Source organism: Marmota marmota, unplaced genomic scaffold (assembly GCF_001458135.2).
Source record: "Marmota marmota marmota unplaced genomic scaffold, marMar, whole genome shotgun sequence".
NCBI classification, from domain to species: Eukaryota; Metazoa; Chordata; class Mammalia; order Rodentia; family Sciuridae; genus Marmota; species Marmota marmota.
The window spans coordinates 27,266,796-27,286,852 of record NW_026000142.1 but is presented as its reverse complement, the minus strand read 5'-3'; the positions used below and the strand labels follow the sequence as shown (position 1 = coordinate 27,286,852).

Sequence of the window (20,057 nt, the reverse complement as noted above, 5' to 3'; positions counted from 1 at the left end):
ACAACAAATCCACCATTATGCACAGCTATGATGCATCCATAAAAAATATGGAAAAAGAAAAAAGTGTGTCTCCCAAACAAGCATAAGCAATTGTGTTCCAAAGCTTAGATTATTATCTAGGAAACAGTATTTAAACAGGGCTTTCCCAGCTCTCTAAACTATTATTTTCGATCTTAAGATTCCCCAGTATGACTTTCAAAGGATTATAGTTATTGTAACTCTTACCTGTCCTGAGTAATGGCACTATTTCTTAAAATTTCCAGTTCATTTAATGACATTTTATGCCTTTCTTTTATTTCATTTACTTTCTGGTGAGCTTTATGAAGTAGGTTAACAAACTTGTTTCTTTCATTTCGAATTGTGTCATACAACTTTGCAAACTCTCTGAGCCTGTGAAAATACAAAGTTTTTTGAACTGTGTAAAATAAAAAAATCAACTTTGCACCACCAAATAGATAACCATGTGATTTTTTTCCTTACCTTCGATAAATTTCACGTTTTTTCTTCCTGTATATTCTGATTTCGAGATCCTTTGCTTTGATTTCTTTAACAATGTTGTTATATTTTTGCTGAAATATAAAACTTATATATGAAATAATATGAATACCCCCAGCTGAACCCCACTTCATTCCCATCGGTGAAGGAATCATTTCTCTTGGCATACTGGGTTATGTAGATCAGTTGGAGGGACTCGGGGCACATCTGAAAATTGCTAGCTGAACTGGTTCAAATGGGTGAGGCCAAAGGGTAACATAAGGACGAGAGATTGTCTATACAGGTTGGGTTTGAGGAACTATTGAGAGAAGAGTAATTGTGGACTGTATCACTGGACAGGGTGAGTGTAAAGTTTCTGGAAGATAGACAAGCAAAGATGATTTATAGGAAGCTGCGAAAATTTTTATGCATGAAACCCTCCAATATTTCATGAGAGGCTGAAGCAATGTTTAAAGTGCTTTTCCATAACTCTCAGAATGGAAAAGAAGAAACTAATATTTAGGTAACTGTGTGAATAATTAAATAGGTATAAAAATGTAATTCCATCTACTCTATTTTTTTTTTGGGGGGGGGTGATAGATGACACTATATTTCCTCTATACCTTTTATCTTTTTTTAAAAAAAAGGAATGTAGATGTTGTATGAAAGGAAAATGATAAGCTCTAATGCCTTCTTATAGAAATGACAGCAAACTATAGCTTTAATGGAGCAATTCCCACTGCTAAGAACACTCAAGGAATAAATATTTTCCCTTTATCAGCTTCCAGATCTCAAAAGGAAGAAATATCTATGTTTCAGTATGAATGAGCTCATTTTGATTTTGCTACTCTGCTCCTCCCCTAACACCCTCTCTCCTGTCTGGTTGCCTTTCCTTCCCATTCCTGCAACCATTTTCCCCTTCTTTACTCTGTTGGAATCCACCTGTCCCAGGGACTCTACTGGGATTATTGAAGTCTTCATGATGGAATCAAAATCAAAATGTGGATTGAGTAACCTTCCCTATCTCACCTCTCCTGCTCTCTGGTTTTGCCATTTGATATCCCTTCTCCCATCTTCCCCTGTGTAAACTAAGATGAACTTCTTTCAGTTTCTCAAATGTTAAAATGGAAAAATAGTGAATAGAGGATGTGAAGAGTTTGCTATGATTAGATCTTTCTCTCTGCAAAATCTAATCCCATTGCTACAAATGCTCTGGTGTGAGTTTTGTTTTTTTCTGGAAAATGAGAAGAAGTGTTGTCCTATGTAAATACTTATCCAAAATGAGAACAAAGGTTTCACTTGGAAACGGCCAATATATGGCTCATATGATAAATTCAAATACTCTTAGTAATATGTCATATCATATCCCTTAAGGAATTTCTGGGTATAATCTGGATATAATCCTTACATGGAACAAATGATTCTAATGTTAGAATTTTAGCTAGCATGACAGGAAGGTTTTATTTTGGGATATTGCACCAGGCCCTCTCTGGTACTCTGCAGGAGTCTGTGAGAAATCATGGAGTGAGAAGCAATAAGCAAGGGTATCCTGGTACTGGTTTGAATGATGCTTGCTGGATAAACCTGGGGGTGGGGGAATTGTCAAATGCTACTGCTCAAGTTGTTTCTAGGCAAATCACAGTGGGATCAGAAATGGTAGTGGATCCCAGGTTTTATCTGTGACCCATGCACCTGCCTGCCCTGTCCACTGGAGGGACCCCCCCCCAAACCCGCCCAGTTATTGTACTGAAATCACCAACTGTTCAAATCCTCTGCTTACTGTGATTCTTTTTTTCTTTTCTGTAGATTGCTGACTATTGCTAATTGAATTCTAGAACTATTTTTCAGTGCATGACCAAGTCTCATTCATGAACAATTTATAGTTACTGGGATATGAAGGAGATTTCCAGCAATAGATTTCTAATAAACATTGCACCAAAATGAGCCCCCTCAGAATTTTTTGTAGTAATAAGTGCAATTACCTGAGCTTTCAGGAAATCCTTGGACTTTTGGTCCTTTTCATCAATTTTGATTTGTGTCATACGGACAAGGTGGAACAGCAGTTCTCGGAAGTGTTCTTGCTCCTTTAAAAGCTTGTTTTCTTCTATAACTTGCTTTTCTACCAACTTTAACTCAGCTTCTGATAGAACTTTCTTTTGAAAACCACAACATAGTTATAATTTGTTTGAAGGAATATAATGAAGATAGTATCTTGGACTACCTTTGTAATCCTGTGTAGATTTATTAAAATATAAAACAAAGCAACTCCACCATATTTCCCTCTGTTTTTTCAATAAAAGAATGTGCAAACTAGTGAGTTAACACAATGAAATTTTCTTAGCCTGTTGTCAAATGACTATGAGATAAAAAAAAGTTTTCAAATTTGTCAAAAGTAGCTTGAATAAACAAAAATTAAATTTTTAAAAATTTTACTCCCCCCCCCCAGTACTAGGGATTGAACCTAGTGCTTTGCATGTGCTAGGCAAGTACTCTATCATCGAGTTATATCTCCAGCCTTTTAAATTTTGTTATGTTGTGGTGTTGGTGCTGGGGATTCTACTCAGGGCCTCATGTATGTTAAGTAAGAGCTCTACTACTGAGCCATATCCCCAGTCCTTTATTTTATCTTGAGACCATCTCATAAATTTGCCCAGGCTGGCCCAGAATACATGTGTGCCACTGCACATGTTACTGTTTATTTTTAAAGTAGTCAATAGTCCTTTTATTTTTAAAGTCTCATTGATTTGTATACATTTTACCAGATCAAACACATCCTTTCCCCCCTGCCCCAAACTTAGTGTGGGGCTGGAGTGAACTTTGAGATGTAGGCTTAGTAGTCAAGCACTTGTCTAATGTGTGTGAGGCTCTGGGTATAATCTCCAGCACTGAGAAAAACTTTATAGAGAAGGAAATACAGCCACATTAAACAGAATGATATTTCCTTGATGACTTTTACTGATGAGATTTCATGGAGCACAATTAAAAATACCACAATAAGCTGGATCAGGAGCACACACTAGTAATCCCAGCCATGTGGGAGGTTGAGGCAGCGGGATCACAAGTTCAAAGCCAGCCTGGGCAATACAGTGAAATTCTATCTTAAAAAAATAAAATCATGCTCTTGGATAGGCAGAATTAATATTATCAAAATGATCATACTTCCAAAAGCACTATAGAAATTTAATGCAATTCTGATCAAAATTCCAATGACATTCCTCATAGAAATAGAAAAGGCAATCATGAAATTCATCTGGAAAAATAAGAGACTCAGAATAGTTAAAGCAATCCCTAGCACGAAGAGTGAAGCAGGAGGCATCACTATACCAGACCTTAAACTATACTACAGAGCAATAGTAACAAAAACAGCTTGGTATTGGCACCAAAACAGACTGGTAGACCAATGGTACAGAATAGAGGACAAAGAGACTAACCCACAAAACTACAATTATGTTATAATTAGACAAAGGTGCCAAGACCATGCATTGGAGAAAATATAGCCTTTTTAACAAATGGTGCTGGGAAAACTGGAAATCCATATGCAACAAAATGAGATTAAACCCCTATTTCTCACCATGCACAAAACTCAACTCAAAATGGATCAAGGACTTAGGAATACAACCAGAAACCCTGCATATAATAGAAGAAAACGTAGGCCCTAATCTTCATCATGTGGGATTAGACCCCAACTTCTTGTGACTCTTGTGTCACAAGAATTAAAATCAATAATCAATAAATGGGATGGACTCAAACTAAAATGTTTATTCTTAGCAAAAGAAACAACCTGTGAGGTGAATAGAGAGCCTACATCTTTGGGAGCAAATCTTTACCCCTCACACATCAGATAGAGCACTAATCTCTAGGGTATATAAAGAACTCAAAAAACTAGACACCAAAAAAAAAAAGACCAAATCACCCAATCAATAAATGGGCCAAGGACCTGAAGAGACACTTCTCAGAAGATGATGTACAATGAATCAACAAACACATGAACAAATGTTCATCATCACTAGCAATTAGAGAAATGCAAATCAAAACCATTCTAAGATTTCATCTCACTCCAGTCAGAATGGCAGCTAGTATGCATACAAACAACAGTAAGTGTTGGCGAGGATGTGGGGAAAAAGGTACACTCATACCCTGCTGGTGGGACTGCAAATTGGTGCAGCCAATATGGAAATCAGTATGGAGATTTCTTGGAAAATTGGGAATGGAACCACCATTTGGCCCAGCTGTCCCTCTCCTCGGTCTATACCCAAAGGACTTAAAAACAGCATACTACAGGGACACAGCCACATCAATGTTTATAGCAGCACAATTCACAATAGCTAAACTGTGGAACCAATCTAGATGCCCTTCAATAGATGAATGGATAAAAAAATGTGGCATATATACACAATGGAATATTACTCAGCAATAAAAGAGAATAAAATCATGGCATTTGTAGGTAAATGGATGGAGTTAAAGAAGATAATACTAAGTGAAGTTAGCCAATCCCAAAATATCAAATGCTGAATTTTATTTTATTTTTTTTGATATAAGGAAGCTGATTCATAGTGGGATAGGGAGGGGGAGCATGGGAGGAATCGATGAACTCTAGATAGGGCAGAGGTGTGGGAGGGGAAGAGAGGGGGCATGGGGTAATTAATGATGGTTGAATGTGATGATCATTATTATTATTATTATTTTTTTGGTGGTGCTAGGGACTGAACCAAGGGCCTTGTGAATGCTAGGTAGGCACTCTACCAACTGAGCTATATCCCCAGCCCCGATGATCATTATTATCCAATGTACACGTATGAGGACATGAATTGTTGTGAGTATACTATGTATACAACCAGAGATATGAAAAATTGAGCTCTATATATGTAATAAGAGTTGTAATGCATTCCGCTGTTATGTATAAATTTTAAAAAATAAAAAAGAGAATCATTATGACAACCATATTACCATTCTGAGATAGAAACTTAAATGAGAATATTAACCTGTTGGACCAAATTCCTCTTAGCTACTTCAACTTCCCTGTGGAGTTCTTTCCTTCTCTCAGGTAATACAGAATCATCTTTAGGGATTGCTTCAATCTGGAAATCAAAATTTAAAACAGGTATTTATAGAAAAAAGCTATCTTTGATGTCATGTAATCAAACCCATTACATACTTTCTGAAAAAGGCAGGCAAATCATGTTCTCCTCTTATAGGAACTGCTTATTATGCTGAACACTCTCTATAAAGTCATAGCAAACTATAACCCTGAAGAAATGTCAAGCACTCATTATTCACCAGCTGCAAATATTTTATTTATTCATTTACAAATAAATCTTACTAATATCTATTATTATTTTTATTGAGCATTGACTAGGTGCTTGGAAAACTCTAAGGGCTTATATGTATGTTCTTATTTAATCCTTACAATAACCTTATGAGGTAGATAATACTATTTATCTCCAATTGAACAGATGAGGAAAATGAGGCACAAACACATTTAGGTCATTTGCCTTAATGGTACAGGTGCAAACCCAGGCAGTGAATCTTGAGCTGTGATCTTAATACAACATCATATTACCTCTCTAACTCATGCTTCAGCACTTTGAAAACATGCATATACTATGACTATTCGAAAGTGATATTATAAAATGTGAGTTCATTTATGTAATTTTATAGGTTAAAGAAAAATGTAAACTATTTATTACTAATAGTGGGAATAGTTTGATACTTTCAGATAGGAGTGAAGGCAAGCCTTTGTCCCAGGGTAGCAGAGCTATAGACTGGGTGAACTTATGTACAGGTAATGAGCACAGACAGCAGTCTCGCAGATCCCATCATGCTGGCACGGGCGTGAGGCACAAACAGCCCCGAGATAGCCCAACCTGGCCTGGTGCAGATGCCCACTCCACACAGCACCACAGCCCAGAACCCTGACCATCCACCATCTGACAACCTCAACCTCCTGCTTCCCAACAATCCATGGGAAAAGGGAAGTGAGGCAGACCTGAAAGGGACCGCAGGACTAACCAATGGCACTGGTAGTTTTCCAAATCCTGATTGGCATAAATTTGGACCAATAGTGTTGATTCAAGTGCTATAGAAACCCCTAGACTAGCATACCCAAGTGGCAACCTGCTATCAGGTCCCCTCTTGCCCCTGTGAGAGTTTCACACTTGAATAAATCCTATTCCTTTCACTCTTGCCTTCTGTTGTCCCGTGAACTTTATTCTTTGGATTTGGAAGACAAGAACCTGAAAAGAAGTTGGCAGTGAGCTGCTGGGGTCTGTTGCAACACTGGAGGACACAGCTTGCCACTCAGAGTTGCAACACATCATTCCATAGTAGTGAAGAATCAGGCTTTGCTGGCTGCAACTTGGAGCTAATGTCCATAGGTATCCTCTGCTGTGATTAGCTGCTAACACTAAAACAGGCTTTCTTGGCTGCAGAGGCCTGCAGGATACACAGACCCAACCACCAACAGAAGTGGAGAATCTTTTCAATAGTTTGATGAGATGACAAAGTTCTTACACAAAAGAAAAGCCTCTTTTTTTGTTGATACCTAAATTTTGTTTGTTTTTCCCCCGTGTTTAAGTTCTTTGGGAAGAGAGCAAAAGCTCAGTCTATGAATTTTTGTTGCCCTATTTGAAATGATCTTGACAGATTCTTTATGAGGAGAAGGACACATGGCAACTGATAAGGGAAGGGGTGCCATCTGAGGCCACAGGAAGGGACACCTTGGGGTGTGTATGGCCTACTTGATTTTGGACCATTATAACAGAAGCATATGAGACTAATCTGATGTGGCTCATTCTTCCTGTGACAGCATATACTTCCAGGCACCAAGGTTGAATAGTGGCTAAAACTTGTTCCAAGAGGGGAATATCATACTATTTAGTGATTTTAAAGTCACCTAACAAGATCTTTCTGAGAGTCAAGCTACTGTTTTAGAGTAGCTGAAGTGTCACTGGGCATGATGGTGCATGTCTGTAATCCCAGGAGCTCAGGAGGCTGAGGCAGGAGGATCGTGAGTTCAAAGCCAGCCTCAGCAACTTAACAAAGCTCTAAGCAACTTAGAGAGACCCTATCTCAAAATAAAAAAATAAAAAGGGGCTGGGAATGTGGCTCAGTGGTTAAGCACCCCTGGGTTCAATCCAAAAAAAAAAAGTAGTTGAAGTGTCTTTGGACACTTCATAAACCTGTGTATCTGCAGGAACATCTTTTTAGCTTTGTGTGGCCAGTGATGTCCTGCTTCCCATGCCTACATGGAAAGCTAGTTGTCAAAGAACACATACTTGTCTTAGGGAGATGAATCAGGGTCTTATGAGATCCATGTAGCAATATACAGACTCTTGTGGTCTTAATGAACAGATAATTGCTATAGGAGATCAGCAAAGGGAGAGATCAAGTCTATAGGAGAGACTTGATGGAACAGGTAAGAAGTCAGTGAGAATGAGCTTGATTTTCCCCACTGGAAACTGGAGCTAAGCCTTTCTGGGCAGAGGAAGTCCAGGAAGCATCCTGGGTTCCAACTCATTCTCTGCTACCAGTGGACTAGGAATGGGCTGCTTCCCATGCTCTGTTCCCAGGGGTAAGCAAATCGGCACATAAATACTGTCTAGGACCAGGAAATTTTATAAACTTGTGACAAAAAAATATGAGAGCATACCCACCAGCTACTATGTCAACCAAAGGTTCCCAACAGATTTTCCATCCATAACTTCATAAAAGAAATTAGACATTATTCTGTTGCTGTAAACATCCTGATTATTTGATATCAGGAAACTTCAGTGTTAAGGGTAATGCTTTGATATTTTTCAAAAACATTCCAAATATCCATGAGGTTTGTATCTTGAGTTTCTGGAAAAATCTCTAAAGAGTCAAAAACCATAGGAGAATCAAACTGTCTCTGGGGAAAACAAATTCTGAAGACTAGCCAGAACCATCTGCACACTCACTTTTTAATCCTTTCCCTTCTTGGATTGCATGCAAGTATGAAGTTTTCAGGGAGCGACTGGCCTGACTCCTATTTTCAAGTACTGCCAGCTGTGGGTAGTGGCCAAGCTAATTAAAAGTCATATGTCAAAGAGGAAGTATCTTACTGAAACTGTTCTAGGACAATAACTGAGCTTTTTCTTTAAATCAGTGAAGGAGAGTATCTTAATATATTTAATTTCTTTTAGTTTTATATTCATGGGTGCTATTTTATGAACTTGGTGGCTGGTAGTCATAGTATAAATAGTTTTTATTTGTTAATATTTGGAGAATGTGAGCATTCCACTGCAAACTACTCTTTAGTCAGGAGCCATTCCTGTGCACTCTGTGCCTAGCTAGATCGATCTATAAGTCTTACCATTGGAGTCAGAGCCTAGTTAGATTTCTAGTGTCCCATGCTTAAATATAATTAGGTAGCCAAGGATCACCATCCATTGGAGGAAAGTTCTTAATAAGAAAGAGATCAAAATAATCAAACCAAAACAACAAAATCCAGGAAAAAGTAATTTAAAGAAAATAAACTTCCTGTAGGAAGAAGTAGAAATCATGACTAGTATGTTCAGTGAGATAAGAGAAGATATTAAATACGAATAAGAATACTATAAAAAAAGAAACATTCAGAGAGAAAAAAAAAAGAGCCTATGGAAATACAAAATATAAGAGCCAGATGAAAAAGTAAATGGTTAGAAGAAAACATTGAAGAAAGCCCCCTCATAGCAGATCAAAAAGACAAAACGGAGGGGGCAAAAGTAAAGAAATAGTTCTAAGTCTCAGAACTGAATGACATGTTTCCACACACAAAAACCAACCAAGTGCCCAGAGAAACAAAAATAGAAGCCACCAGGCACGGAGGCACATGCCTATAATCCTGGTATCTCAGGAGGCTGAGGCAGGAGATTACAAGTTCGAAGCCAGCCTCAGCAAAAGCAAGGCACTAAGCAACCAAGTGAGAGCCTGTCTCTAAATAAAATAACAAAATAGGGCTGGGGATGTGGCTCAGTGGTCGAGTGCCCCGGGGTTCAATTCCCAGCAACCCCCACCCCCGCAAAAAAAAAAAAAAAAGCAGCCCACATGGGGGAATAGCCCTATGAGATTTTAAAAATTCTGGTGGCAAGTTAAGATCCAAAAAGCTTCCAGCATGGAATAAAGTCTTCATAAAGATCCAGAATCAGAATGATACCAGGTTTTCTTAACTGTGACTTCAGAAGCTATAATTGATCAATGCCTTTGTGCTGATGGAAAATTATTTCCAACCTAAAATTCTATATCCAGTTAAACTATTAATTATATGTACAGCTAGTGTGAAAGAAAAATATTTTATATCATGCATTTTCTGACATGAAAAGTCTTTAAAAACTCCTTCCAGTCTCATTTTCTCAGTAAGCTGCTGGGAGCATGTATCCTCCCAAAAAAGGTAGTGAAAAAGAAATAGACCTGTGGAATAAGGAATCGCATAAGGGAGATAGAGCATATCACCAAGACAGTAGAGAAGGCTCCCCAAATGAGCATGGTGGTAGGCACACAGAGAAATGAGTTAGTAACAGGTCAGAGGGCTGAGAAAGAGATTAGCAGCCCTGATATCCAGGAGCTGGCTGCGCACTCACAGCTAAGCCCTGGTGTTCTGTTGATCCTAAACAATTTCACAGAACATCAACTTCAGACAAAGCCACTGTGTGATTATGATGGAGCAAGACAAAAACAAGACCATTTCATAATTGTTTTTGAATACAGACAAAAACATGAATGTTGTCCAAGCCACAAAACAGCATACATCCCCCACTTACAGTCTTTACCAATTACAGCTTTCCTCCATCTAGACTTTTCTCTAAGATTTGTTAAGATACTCAACCATAAAATTACTCTCATCTCCTGACAACATCCAAATTCAAAGCTAAGTCTCATTCCTTACACCATTTCCCACATCACATGACACAAGTCCAAGTGTGGCTAATACCCTCTACTCCTTTCTAATTCCCTCTGCTGAGACCTCCTACAATTCCCTGTGGTATGTGTTCTCCCTTGCTGCAATGAGTGATTAAACAACCCATTCGATTATAAAAGCATTCCTGTTGTCTTTTGCTAGAGGCCACTGACAAGGCTCAGGAATGATTTCTTCAAGAAAATTAAATGCATGGACTATCAAATGTGTTTTAACACACTGAGAGGAAATTCATGCAACTGGAGAGAAGGGGCTTGGGACTGAACTAATAAATACACAGGAAAATATACAAAAGAAAAAACAGGATGATTATAAATTCCTGAGAGTGTAAAGTTTTATTAAAAAAAGGGCAATTATATAATATAACATGGCTCAGGTATGCATAGGCTTTACATGTTCATAACAATGTAAACATTAAATTCTGAACTAACTGAAATTATGACTTGAGCATACTGGGATCATGGAGTGACAAGAAATGTGTACATGGAGAACAGGGATCTGAAAGAGAGCCATATCCTTCTCTTTTACAGTGAAATGTACAAAGATCAGTTTTAAAACTGAAAACTCAAGTAATAGTATTATAAGCATGTCACATAGGAAATGAAGAGATAGCAAAAGAACCAACTGAAGGAATAGCACTTAATTTGAAAGGAACTTGATGAGGAGTAGGAAATACACGGAAAATCTTTCTTTCCATGCCTGGAACAGACATCTCTAATTGACTACAGAGGTCCTTTCTGACAAGGCAGTGCTGGGCCTCAGAATCCTTGGCAACATGGTCACTATGAGGAGCTGGCACCAAATGAATGGCGCTGATTCTTGGAGTGATACTTGTTTGCCTTGCTTGGACCATATGATCTTTATGATTCCTCCCAATTCTTTCTATGACTATGTGAAAAAAAGGACCTATTGAATGTCTTGCATAGGTGAGTGATATTCATCAATATTATTTTAGTAGAAAAATGGAGTATAGATTGGACATGGAAGGAATAGGACCTACAGAAAATAGCCAGTGGGCAATTGTAGTCATTCAGGTAGTGAGAGTGGGTCCTGAGAAACATTTTGAGGTTCATCAATATGGCCTGATGATGTAGTCTTCTCCACTGTAATAAAACAGCCACATTCATAATCTTATCCTAACTATAAAAATTTCTTTAGCCTTTTAAAAAGTTTAAAGAAAGGAAAACAATGTTGGAATCCGGATTGCCTTGGCTAGTTGGAGGTACAGACCAACTGACCACATTTACATGATTTGATATATATACATGATTTGATCTGGTCCTTAATGGACATAGTCTGCCATGGTGCCATTCTGAATCTCTCAACTTATAAAGACAGTGATGCACTCAGCCCTACCCTGAAGTGAAACCTCTAGTCTTCTAAAACTAAATGGCTAAATAATTCCCTAGCCAGGCTGATATCTGATCCAAATAAGACATTTCTCTGGTCTTGGGCAAGAAAAAGAGATTGAAAAACATAGGGCAAAAAACTCTATACTAGGTCTGATGCATTTGAAAACTGTCTTTTCCCTGTTACTTTTCTTCTTCTTTCTCTATAGTTAGCAAAACAATTTCCCCAAATATTTTTACTTTAAAAGATGGCACTCAGTTTAAAAACCAGACAGAAGTTTGCAGCACTCACCTCTAATTGAAGCCTTTTATACATGGCTTGAGTTTGAGTAAGTGAATCTGAGGACACTTTCAAGAGCATCTCCATCTTTTTTAAATTTCGAATATCTCGCTCCTTCTCTCTTTGCTTGTGAGAAAACTCATCATGGTAGTTCTGCTTGTCGATGACATTGTTTCGTATATTGAGATCTAAGATCCCTCTGTCCAGGTACAGGGAGAAAATGAGAATGATCTGTTATCAGCTGTCTTACACATTTTTCAAAATATATCAAGACAGTATCTCAGTATATATGTACAAAACTATTCTCATGTTAGAATCACAAATTATAAATAATGCTCAAAGTTACCAGGTTTGTGAACTTGTATCATTTTGAATTAAAGTTTTATAAAACTCCCAAATGTAATAACAGAGTATCAGAGAGAGAAACCCCTACTTTCTCTAAAATTTTATCTAAAAATGGTAAGTTGGGGCTGGGGATGTAGCTTAGTGGTAGAGTACTTGTCTAGCATGCATGAGGTTCTGGCTTCAATCACCAGCACTGGAAAAAAAATAGGAAATAAAATTCTTCTAAAGAATCACACCATGAATTTGTCTCTATTAGGAAAAAAAAAATCAGGATTACTTCAAAAACATCATTTATTGGTTGGTAAAATCTCTGAACTGTAGAGCACACACCAGTGATATAATTGTCTGGAAGTACATTTCAGAAACTTCAATGGATTTTGTCCTTAAAATTTGGTCACAGAGAATTGAGGAAAAGTATGAGTAAAAGATGGAAAAGGTACTTCAAAACGCTTTATTGATAATAAATTTATATTTTAGTTTATTTCAGTCCTGGGGATTTAACCCAGGGCCTTGTTCATACTTGGTAAGCACTCTCCCACTGAGCTACATCCACTGTCCAATAACATTTTTAATTAATAGTAAAAACTGATTAAAAATTCTTTTAATGCCTGTAATCTCAACTACTCTGGAGCCTGAGCCAGGAGGATGGCAAGTTTGAGACCAGCCCCAATAACTTCGCAATGTCCTAAATAATTTAAAAAGAGCTTGTCTTAAAATAAAAAATAAAAGGACTTGGGGTGTAGCTTAGTGGCAGAGTGCCCCTGATTCAATCCCAGTACCACACACAAATAAAAAGAAAAAAAGAGTAAAAACGCTTACTTAATCAACATAAAACCATTTGAGAGTATGTTCTGAATCGATGCCTATATGTTGAAGAAAAAATTTAGATGACAACACACATAAATATAACTAACTTTTCACTTAGCGAAGTGGCTTCATTCTCTCTGGCTAATTCCAATAGCTTGACTAGTTGGTTATATTCTCGTTCTTTGACTTCAAGCAAGGTTCTTTTGCCTTCAACTTCCTTCATTACATCCTCCTTCTCTTCTACTACAGCACTAATTTTGTTTTCAATTTTCTTTAGGGAGTCGTTTAGCTCTCTGACTTCAAGTTCCAAGATAATATTTATCTTTTCCATTTCTCTGTAAGTGACACACACAAGAGTACCTTATTTCAAGCCCATGCTCAAAACCTGTCAAAAGAGTTAGTCATTAATTCAGTGATGTCAGAGGTGTGTCCAAGTGCTACCGAAGGCAGAATATGCCAGGCTTCCCTACTTCCTCCCAGATCCCAGATCCTGTTGTCTCCTCTACTTCTACCCACATCCTAACTAGCTTCCTGGGACTGACCTGAATTTCTCAACTTTGGTGCTGGTGAGCTTGGTTTTTGGAACCATTACTATTTCATTTCCCCCTCCTCTTTTAAGATCAGTCAGCAGATTTATCATATTATTTCTCCATAATAATCTTTATTCTTTTTGGTTCTTTGAAACCCTGAGAATTTCTTCAACGACCTCTGAATCCAAATCTGTTCTGAATGTCTGAGGGTATCATATCCTCATGAAGTGAAGAGTTACCATCATTTGGGCTGCTGGCTGGATAACATAATTCTAAACCATGAAATTCTAACCAGCTTAAATAATGTATCCCTACCTCTGTTAAAGTCAATTGAAGTTCTCCATAAAAACTATTTATAAATTGGAAACAGAATCTTGACCCATAAATAAATAAGAATGATAGCAATTTGCTGTACAACTTTCTTTTAAAGAACTTGATATATACAGCCGAGACAGGGCCAAAAGCAGATATTTCTAAATGATGATACTAATTTGATGTGTCCAGTGATTAGTTGTCTTGATTTAGTGTGCTCACATTACTTGGGGGATGTTAGGCTGGGAAAGAGTCAAAATAAAAGCATTAATCTTACACTTTTCTGCGTGCCATTTTTTCAATCTCTTTTACAATCTGTACAGGAACAGTTTGATGGTAGACCACTTCATCCTAGTAAAGAAATTCAATTATGTTATATCATGTAGTCTTGGACCAGAAACAATCAAGACAAGCAAGTGAGATAGAAAAAGGAACTATAATATGTAGAATTCTTGCTATCACACTGATCTTATAAGATAGTATTTGTTACTGTCTTAAAGAGGGTGTCAATGAATGTGGCAAAGACTTTTGGAGCTCTGCTCAGATTCCCTTTATGGAGGTGCTCTTCCCACACATGCTGCAGTGGACACCTGCCAATAGCTCATGTTAATCTCTCCATTGTATTGCCATTGGCTGAGCAGGGTATGGGGGGTGGTGAGGTGGAGATGGGGACAGGCTGTGACCAATGACTTAAGTGTCAGTAAAACAGCCCATACCCCTTGCCCGTGGGCAATAAGCGGCTGCCATACAATTCAAGATGTAGGGAACTCCATGGGGTCAAGTTAAGACAAGAGTTCTTTTACTGTAGAAACCATATTTTGACCCTGTATCTTCCCCAGCTCTATCCTGCTCCTGTGGGATCCTTCTGAGAGCTCTCCCTCAATTATTAAATATCTTAGGCACTGCTTTTATGGAACCCTGCCTAAGATTCATGCTAGAAGTTAAACCATTTTCCCCCACAGTCTAAATAGAGAATAAATGGCAAGAAGTTAAATTTAAGATCAGAAGTTAAGTTTATCCAATACCACTTTCCATTATGGTCTGTGGATTCATGGAAATTTCAGGCCCAAGAGTCACATGTACATGACAGGGGTTACATTAGGGCCCTTTCCTGCCTGAGGATCACACTGGACTTTGGGACCTGCAGTCACACATAGGCATGGAGGTTGAACACATCACTGTGGCAGAACATCTTTCAGTGGAACCTTGCTCAATTCTGGGGCAAGTCCGCGTTTTGTGAGACTGAAACTTATACTTGGGAGACCCTCTTCAAATAAAAGAGTAAAAACTTGCAAATAGTAAATTAGGTTCAAGCCCCTTGGAAGAGGTTCATATAAGTGAGGGGCCTGAAGCTTATGCTTCACTGGGTTCCTGATAAATCCATCTCTGCTTAGTTTCTCTATTCCAGGCAACAGCTGGGCACATGTTGACCAATCGCTCTTAGACTCAAGGAAAAAGAGGTCAAAATACACCAGAATTGTCCTCTTAAGTCAATGGGTCTCAGATGGTTATAAAAATAACTCTAAAAATAGTTATTTTTAAAGCAACTCTAGGTTATATTTATTTTTTTGAAACTTATTATCATACATTTTTCTTAAAATATGAACTTTAGTTAATTATCTCCTAAAATATAAATACAGGCCCCTTATCATTTTTTATGGTAAGAGGACAAGAAGTGGATTAAATAGACAAGGATAAGATAACACAAATACACACAAGAGGTTAGACATTTGGTTGCTCTTCAGGGAAGCAAAAGTGTGACACTTTTTTTTTTAACACTGAAAAATATTTGATGATGTCTAAAGAGGCCTGTCTCCCAGAGCCAGGGCTTTAAATTAAAACAATAGTATCTATCAAACACTCCAGAGTATTTTTGTGAATTCTCAGAGCTTAGGTTTAGTTTGATAGGATCCTCCAAAACACACATTTGTGAGACAGTATCCCTTTTTGTCAAACCTATGTAGTTAACCTTATACAAAGGTATTTTTACATTCTTGCAGGTACAGTGTTCAAATATTCCTAAACTATAAGCACCATACCTTTAGGACAACCTGGTGTTCCAGCAATTCTTCTAGTTCCTTCTGTTCCTTTACTAATTGCTTTTGCTTAAATGTCAAATCTTCCCGCAAATTTTTAATTTCTAATTTTTTCTGCATTATTTCTTTACGTAATTCTTCAGTGCTGTCTCTGAGTATTCTCATCTTCTTTTCCATTTCCTTTAAAAAGTCATGAAAATTATCAGGTTATATAGTCTGAGCAAACATTTATCTATGTAAAAATGGAATGAAACAGAATTTTATCTTTTTGATTATATTTATTTTGAAGTGCATGAATGTTTTCTTACAGAGTTAAATGTAACTTATGCTTTCTGAAGACAAGACTTATGCTTGTCTTCAACAAGGACATGACAATTATACTGCATGCTTAATTAAACATTTTATTTGAATTTTTTAAACTAATGCTTCAGTTTTTAAATGTTTCCCTTTTCTGAGTCAATTTTTATTTCATACCAAAAAACATTAATGACAATGTCCATTATGTTTTCTAGTAGCTTTGGGATTTGACAAAATCAGCTGCAAATAATCTTTGAATATCTGGCTTATGGTTAACTGGAGTCACACATGGGAACTGAAGATGAAAGGGTTCATATTTGAGATGTCCAACTCGTTCCATTTCTTAACTGTCCCACTTTCTCATTACTATTATTTCTTTAGCTTCTATGTTTTCCCCAAATGTCCTCTACCCCAGACTCAGAATAGATTGCATTTCCCATGGCTTATTATCCAGATAATGCTTGACTTATGAGAAAAAAAGCCTTCTTATACTCAGAAATGATACATGATACTAATGTCTAAGTAGATGGGTCTGTTTAACCTGCTCTGGGATTTCTGAGTAGGTCCCTCCTTCCACTGCTGCCAGGAAAGAGTAAAATTAGTAATCTACAACCTGAAACTAAAATTCAAAATGCTTTTTCTTATAAAATCTGTGTTGCAAACAGTGGTTAGATGTATTTATGTACAATTAATAGTATTTTACTAAATGCTAAATAGGTTTTTGTGGGCTAGCCATGGAATTAAATCATCAACATAATTTTAAAATATAACCATTCAGAAAGCAAATGCAATATTTGATGCATGATGATCTTTCTACTTATTATCTAAGGTAGAAAAAAATGGTCACAAATTCCTCATATTCCTCAGGGTGTGCATGCCTCTCTGTAATATATATTTGCTATTCTTCTATTAAAAGGAAAGGCCTATTGTTCTATATCTTGATTCCAGAATTGGCCATGTGAATTGCTTTGACTACTGAGGTATTACGCAAAATGGTTTAAACAGAGGCTCAAAATGTTCTTGCATGTTGGAATTTGCCCTCTCCTGAGGCTGGAAACTCTTCTACTATCATGGGATCAACTAGTGACTATGACCTTAGACCAACTAGCCTGGTGCAGGGTTGACATACACAAGCCCCAAATGAGCCAGCGCAGACCTGAAGAATTCAGAACTGTAGAAAGTAAGGAATTATTGTTGTTTTAAGCCACTAAGCTTGGGGATGGTCTGCTATGCAGGAATAGATAAGTAATACATCTTCTTTATTAAAAAATGTTATTGTAATAACTTGAGGAGTTAAGAAAGCTAGGTAGGGTATGAGCTATAGCAAAAATAATATTTTTAAGTGCTCAACATAAAACCTTCCTTTTTTTTGGAAACAAAAACAAAGCAGATATTGTTGAACTAAATGATTAGATGCAAAATAGCTAAAGCCTATGATAGACACCACTCGTATTTACAGTTTCATACATACTGTCTTCCACACCTTCCATAGTCATGACTTTTCAGTCTTCAAATGTTTCAGGGTATGTTTATTGTGATGAAGATTCTTATAAAAGGATGTTTGAATCTAGCTGCATTTGACAAACTCTAAATCATCTATACTTACTCCTGGCTTAGGTATCTTCTCAAATTCCTTTAACATGAGGTCCTTTTCTTCTCTTAAACTGTCAAGAAAAAAGAAATCAAGTTAGAGAACATACAAAAGAGCAAGCTCTTTCTGTGTTTATAACATTCTATTTTCTCTTCTCATAGTCTGTTCCCAAGTTTATCTGCAAGCACCCTGATGTCCATTCTTTATGATGGGCTTGCCAACTCTCCTGGGCCCATTTGAGGCACTTCCTTCTCCTCAGCACCCCTACAACACTGAGTACACACACCCAGTGGAGAAGTCCTCTTAGCATGTTATAACTATTAGGGAGCACAGCCTTCCCTCTAGACTCAGGCTCCTTCCAGGCAGGCTCTGGGCCTTCTTTATACTACTTGCAATGGAGGACTAGTGCCTACCTGGGTTACTGACACAGCCTCCTAACTGGCCCTCCTTGCCTGCCTCCAACCTTGCTCATGAAAGTGAATTACCACCCAGCACCATAGGGAAGCCCAGTTGGCCCTGCATACATTGTCTCTCCAGTCTTACTGCCTGCTACCCTCTAGCTCTGGTCACACTGGCCTTCTTGCCAAACTTGTTCCTACCCCAAGACTTTTGCCTTTTCTGATCCTTGCAATTGGCTTGCTCTTTCCACAGATCTCTGCACAGGCCACTCTTCACTTCATGTAGAGCTTTACCTGGCGTCACCTTCTTGCAGAGGCACTGGATCATCCTATCTAAAACAGCATTCTACATCACTCTTTCCTTGTCCTGCTATAATTTCTATATACTATCCATCACAACCTGAAACTACATTATGTATTTGTCAGTTTGGCCAGCAGAAAACCTAGCTCCATGAGAGCAGGGACTTTGTCCTGTTTACCACTGTATTGCCATGATTCAAAAAGCATTTGCATGGGGCTCTGGTTGTGGCTCAGTGGTAGAGCGCTCACCTAGCACATGTGAGGCACTGGGTTCGATCCTCAGCACCACATAAAAATAAATAAATAAAATAAAGGTATTGTGTCCATCTACAACTAAAAAAAATTTTTTAAAAAAGCATTTGCATGTAGTTGGCACACAATAAATATTCACATGAATCCATAGAATGACTGAAGTTAGTTTTATTCCTTGTTTTATTATTTGAAATAGCATAATTTATATGCTAAATGAGAAGCCTATGCATATGGAAATATAACTTCCTCAGAATGGCCTATTGCATCACATTGTTCTATATCCAGATTGGAGAAAAAAACTGGTGTAAGTCATGGAAGGGAAGACTACACAGTTGTTTTCAGAGATGTGAAGAAGGGTTATTTCAAGAACTCACTTTAGTTTTATGTGATGACTGAATTCCTGAGGGATAATATTAGAGGGGAACATAGTTGCAGATGTGGTTGGGTGGTGGATATCCAAGGGATTCAATGGATGTTTCAGGTAAAGGACAGATAGGCCAGGAGGCAAGTGTAAAGGAGTATTACATGTGGAAACTTGAGAACAATCCTCTTTTATTTCCCTTCCAAACTATTAGGAACTCCAATATGAATTCACAGGAAGACCCTGTGTGCATACCTTGTACTTTTATCTCATGGGTGTTTGGTTCATAAGAATCTGCCTTCGACCCCTGTGACAAACACATTGCCATGAATTCGTTATGCCATTTTCCCTCCCCGGATACACAAGAAGTCTACATTGTATAGCCTTCCTTGCATTTGGATGGCGACTAATTCTTGGCAATGAATGGGAGTAAAGACCATTCGTCTTCCCAGCCACACTGAACTGGGAAGGCCAGGGATCCAGTTGCCAAAGCTAAAAGATGGAGGGGATGTGACTTGCACTGGACTGCTGGGAGCTAGAAACAGAGTTTAGTGATTCCACTGACATTTGAAAATGTGTTACTACTAAACAGCCCAGCTGAAGTCTGACTTCTTATCCCCTCAAATTACAACTCATTATCTTCCCCCCTGAGATCTGTTTTTCTATTCTTCCTCTCAGTCCATGGCACTTGGGTCACTTTTCAAAATTATGAGTGTGAATCATTCTTGAAGCTTCTCCACGCCTTGCTCCTGTCAAGTTTTTTTTTTTTTTTTTCCGTCTTTAGCTTTCAGAAGTTGTATTTTAAGATGCAT

The 20,057-nt window shown here is 37.8% G+C and overlaps 2 protein-coding genes across 11 annotated transcripts in view; one reads left to right on the top strand and one right to left on the bottom strand.

The window, feature by feature from the left end:
* Ccdc146 (coiled-coil domain containing 146) overlaps positions 1–20,057 on the bottom strand; it is a 142,114-nt gene that overhangs the window by 12,613 nt on the left and 109,444 nt on the right. For 3 of the 5 annotated variants that reach the window (XM_048786186.1, XM_048786185.1, XM_048786189.1), the window contains 9 exons: positions 17,950–18,007; positions 16,050–16,226; positions 14,288–14,361; positions 13,276–13,503; positions 12,029–12,215; positions 5,457–5,552; positions 2,457–2,627; positions 481–569; positions 226–390 (listed from right to left, as the gene is read on the bottom strand). In XM_048786186.1, the coding sequence (XP_048642143.1) occupies positions 226–390; positions 481–569; positions 2,457–2,627; positions 5,457–5,552; positions 12,029–12,215; positions 13,276–13,503; positions 14,288–14,361; positions 16,050–16,226; positions 17,950–18,007 (1,245 nt within the window). The remainder of the gene's footprint in view (positions 1–225; positions 391–480; positions 570–2,456; positions 2,628–5,456; positions 5,553–12,028; positions 12,216–13,275; positions 13,504–14,287; positions 14,362–16,049; positions 16,227–17,949; positions 18,008–20,057) is intronic. The other 2 variants (XM_048786190.1, XM_048786188.1) reach the window with 2 other exon arrangements.
* LOC107144575 (gamma-secretase activating protein) overlaps positions 1–20,057 on the top strand; it is a 160,452-nt gene that overhangs the window by 107,721 nt on the left and 32,674 nt on the right. The window lies entirely within an intron of this gene.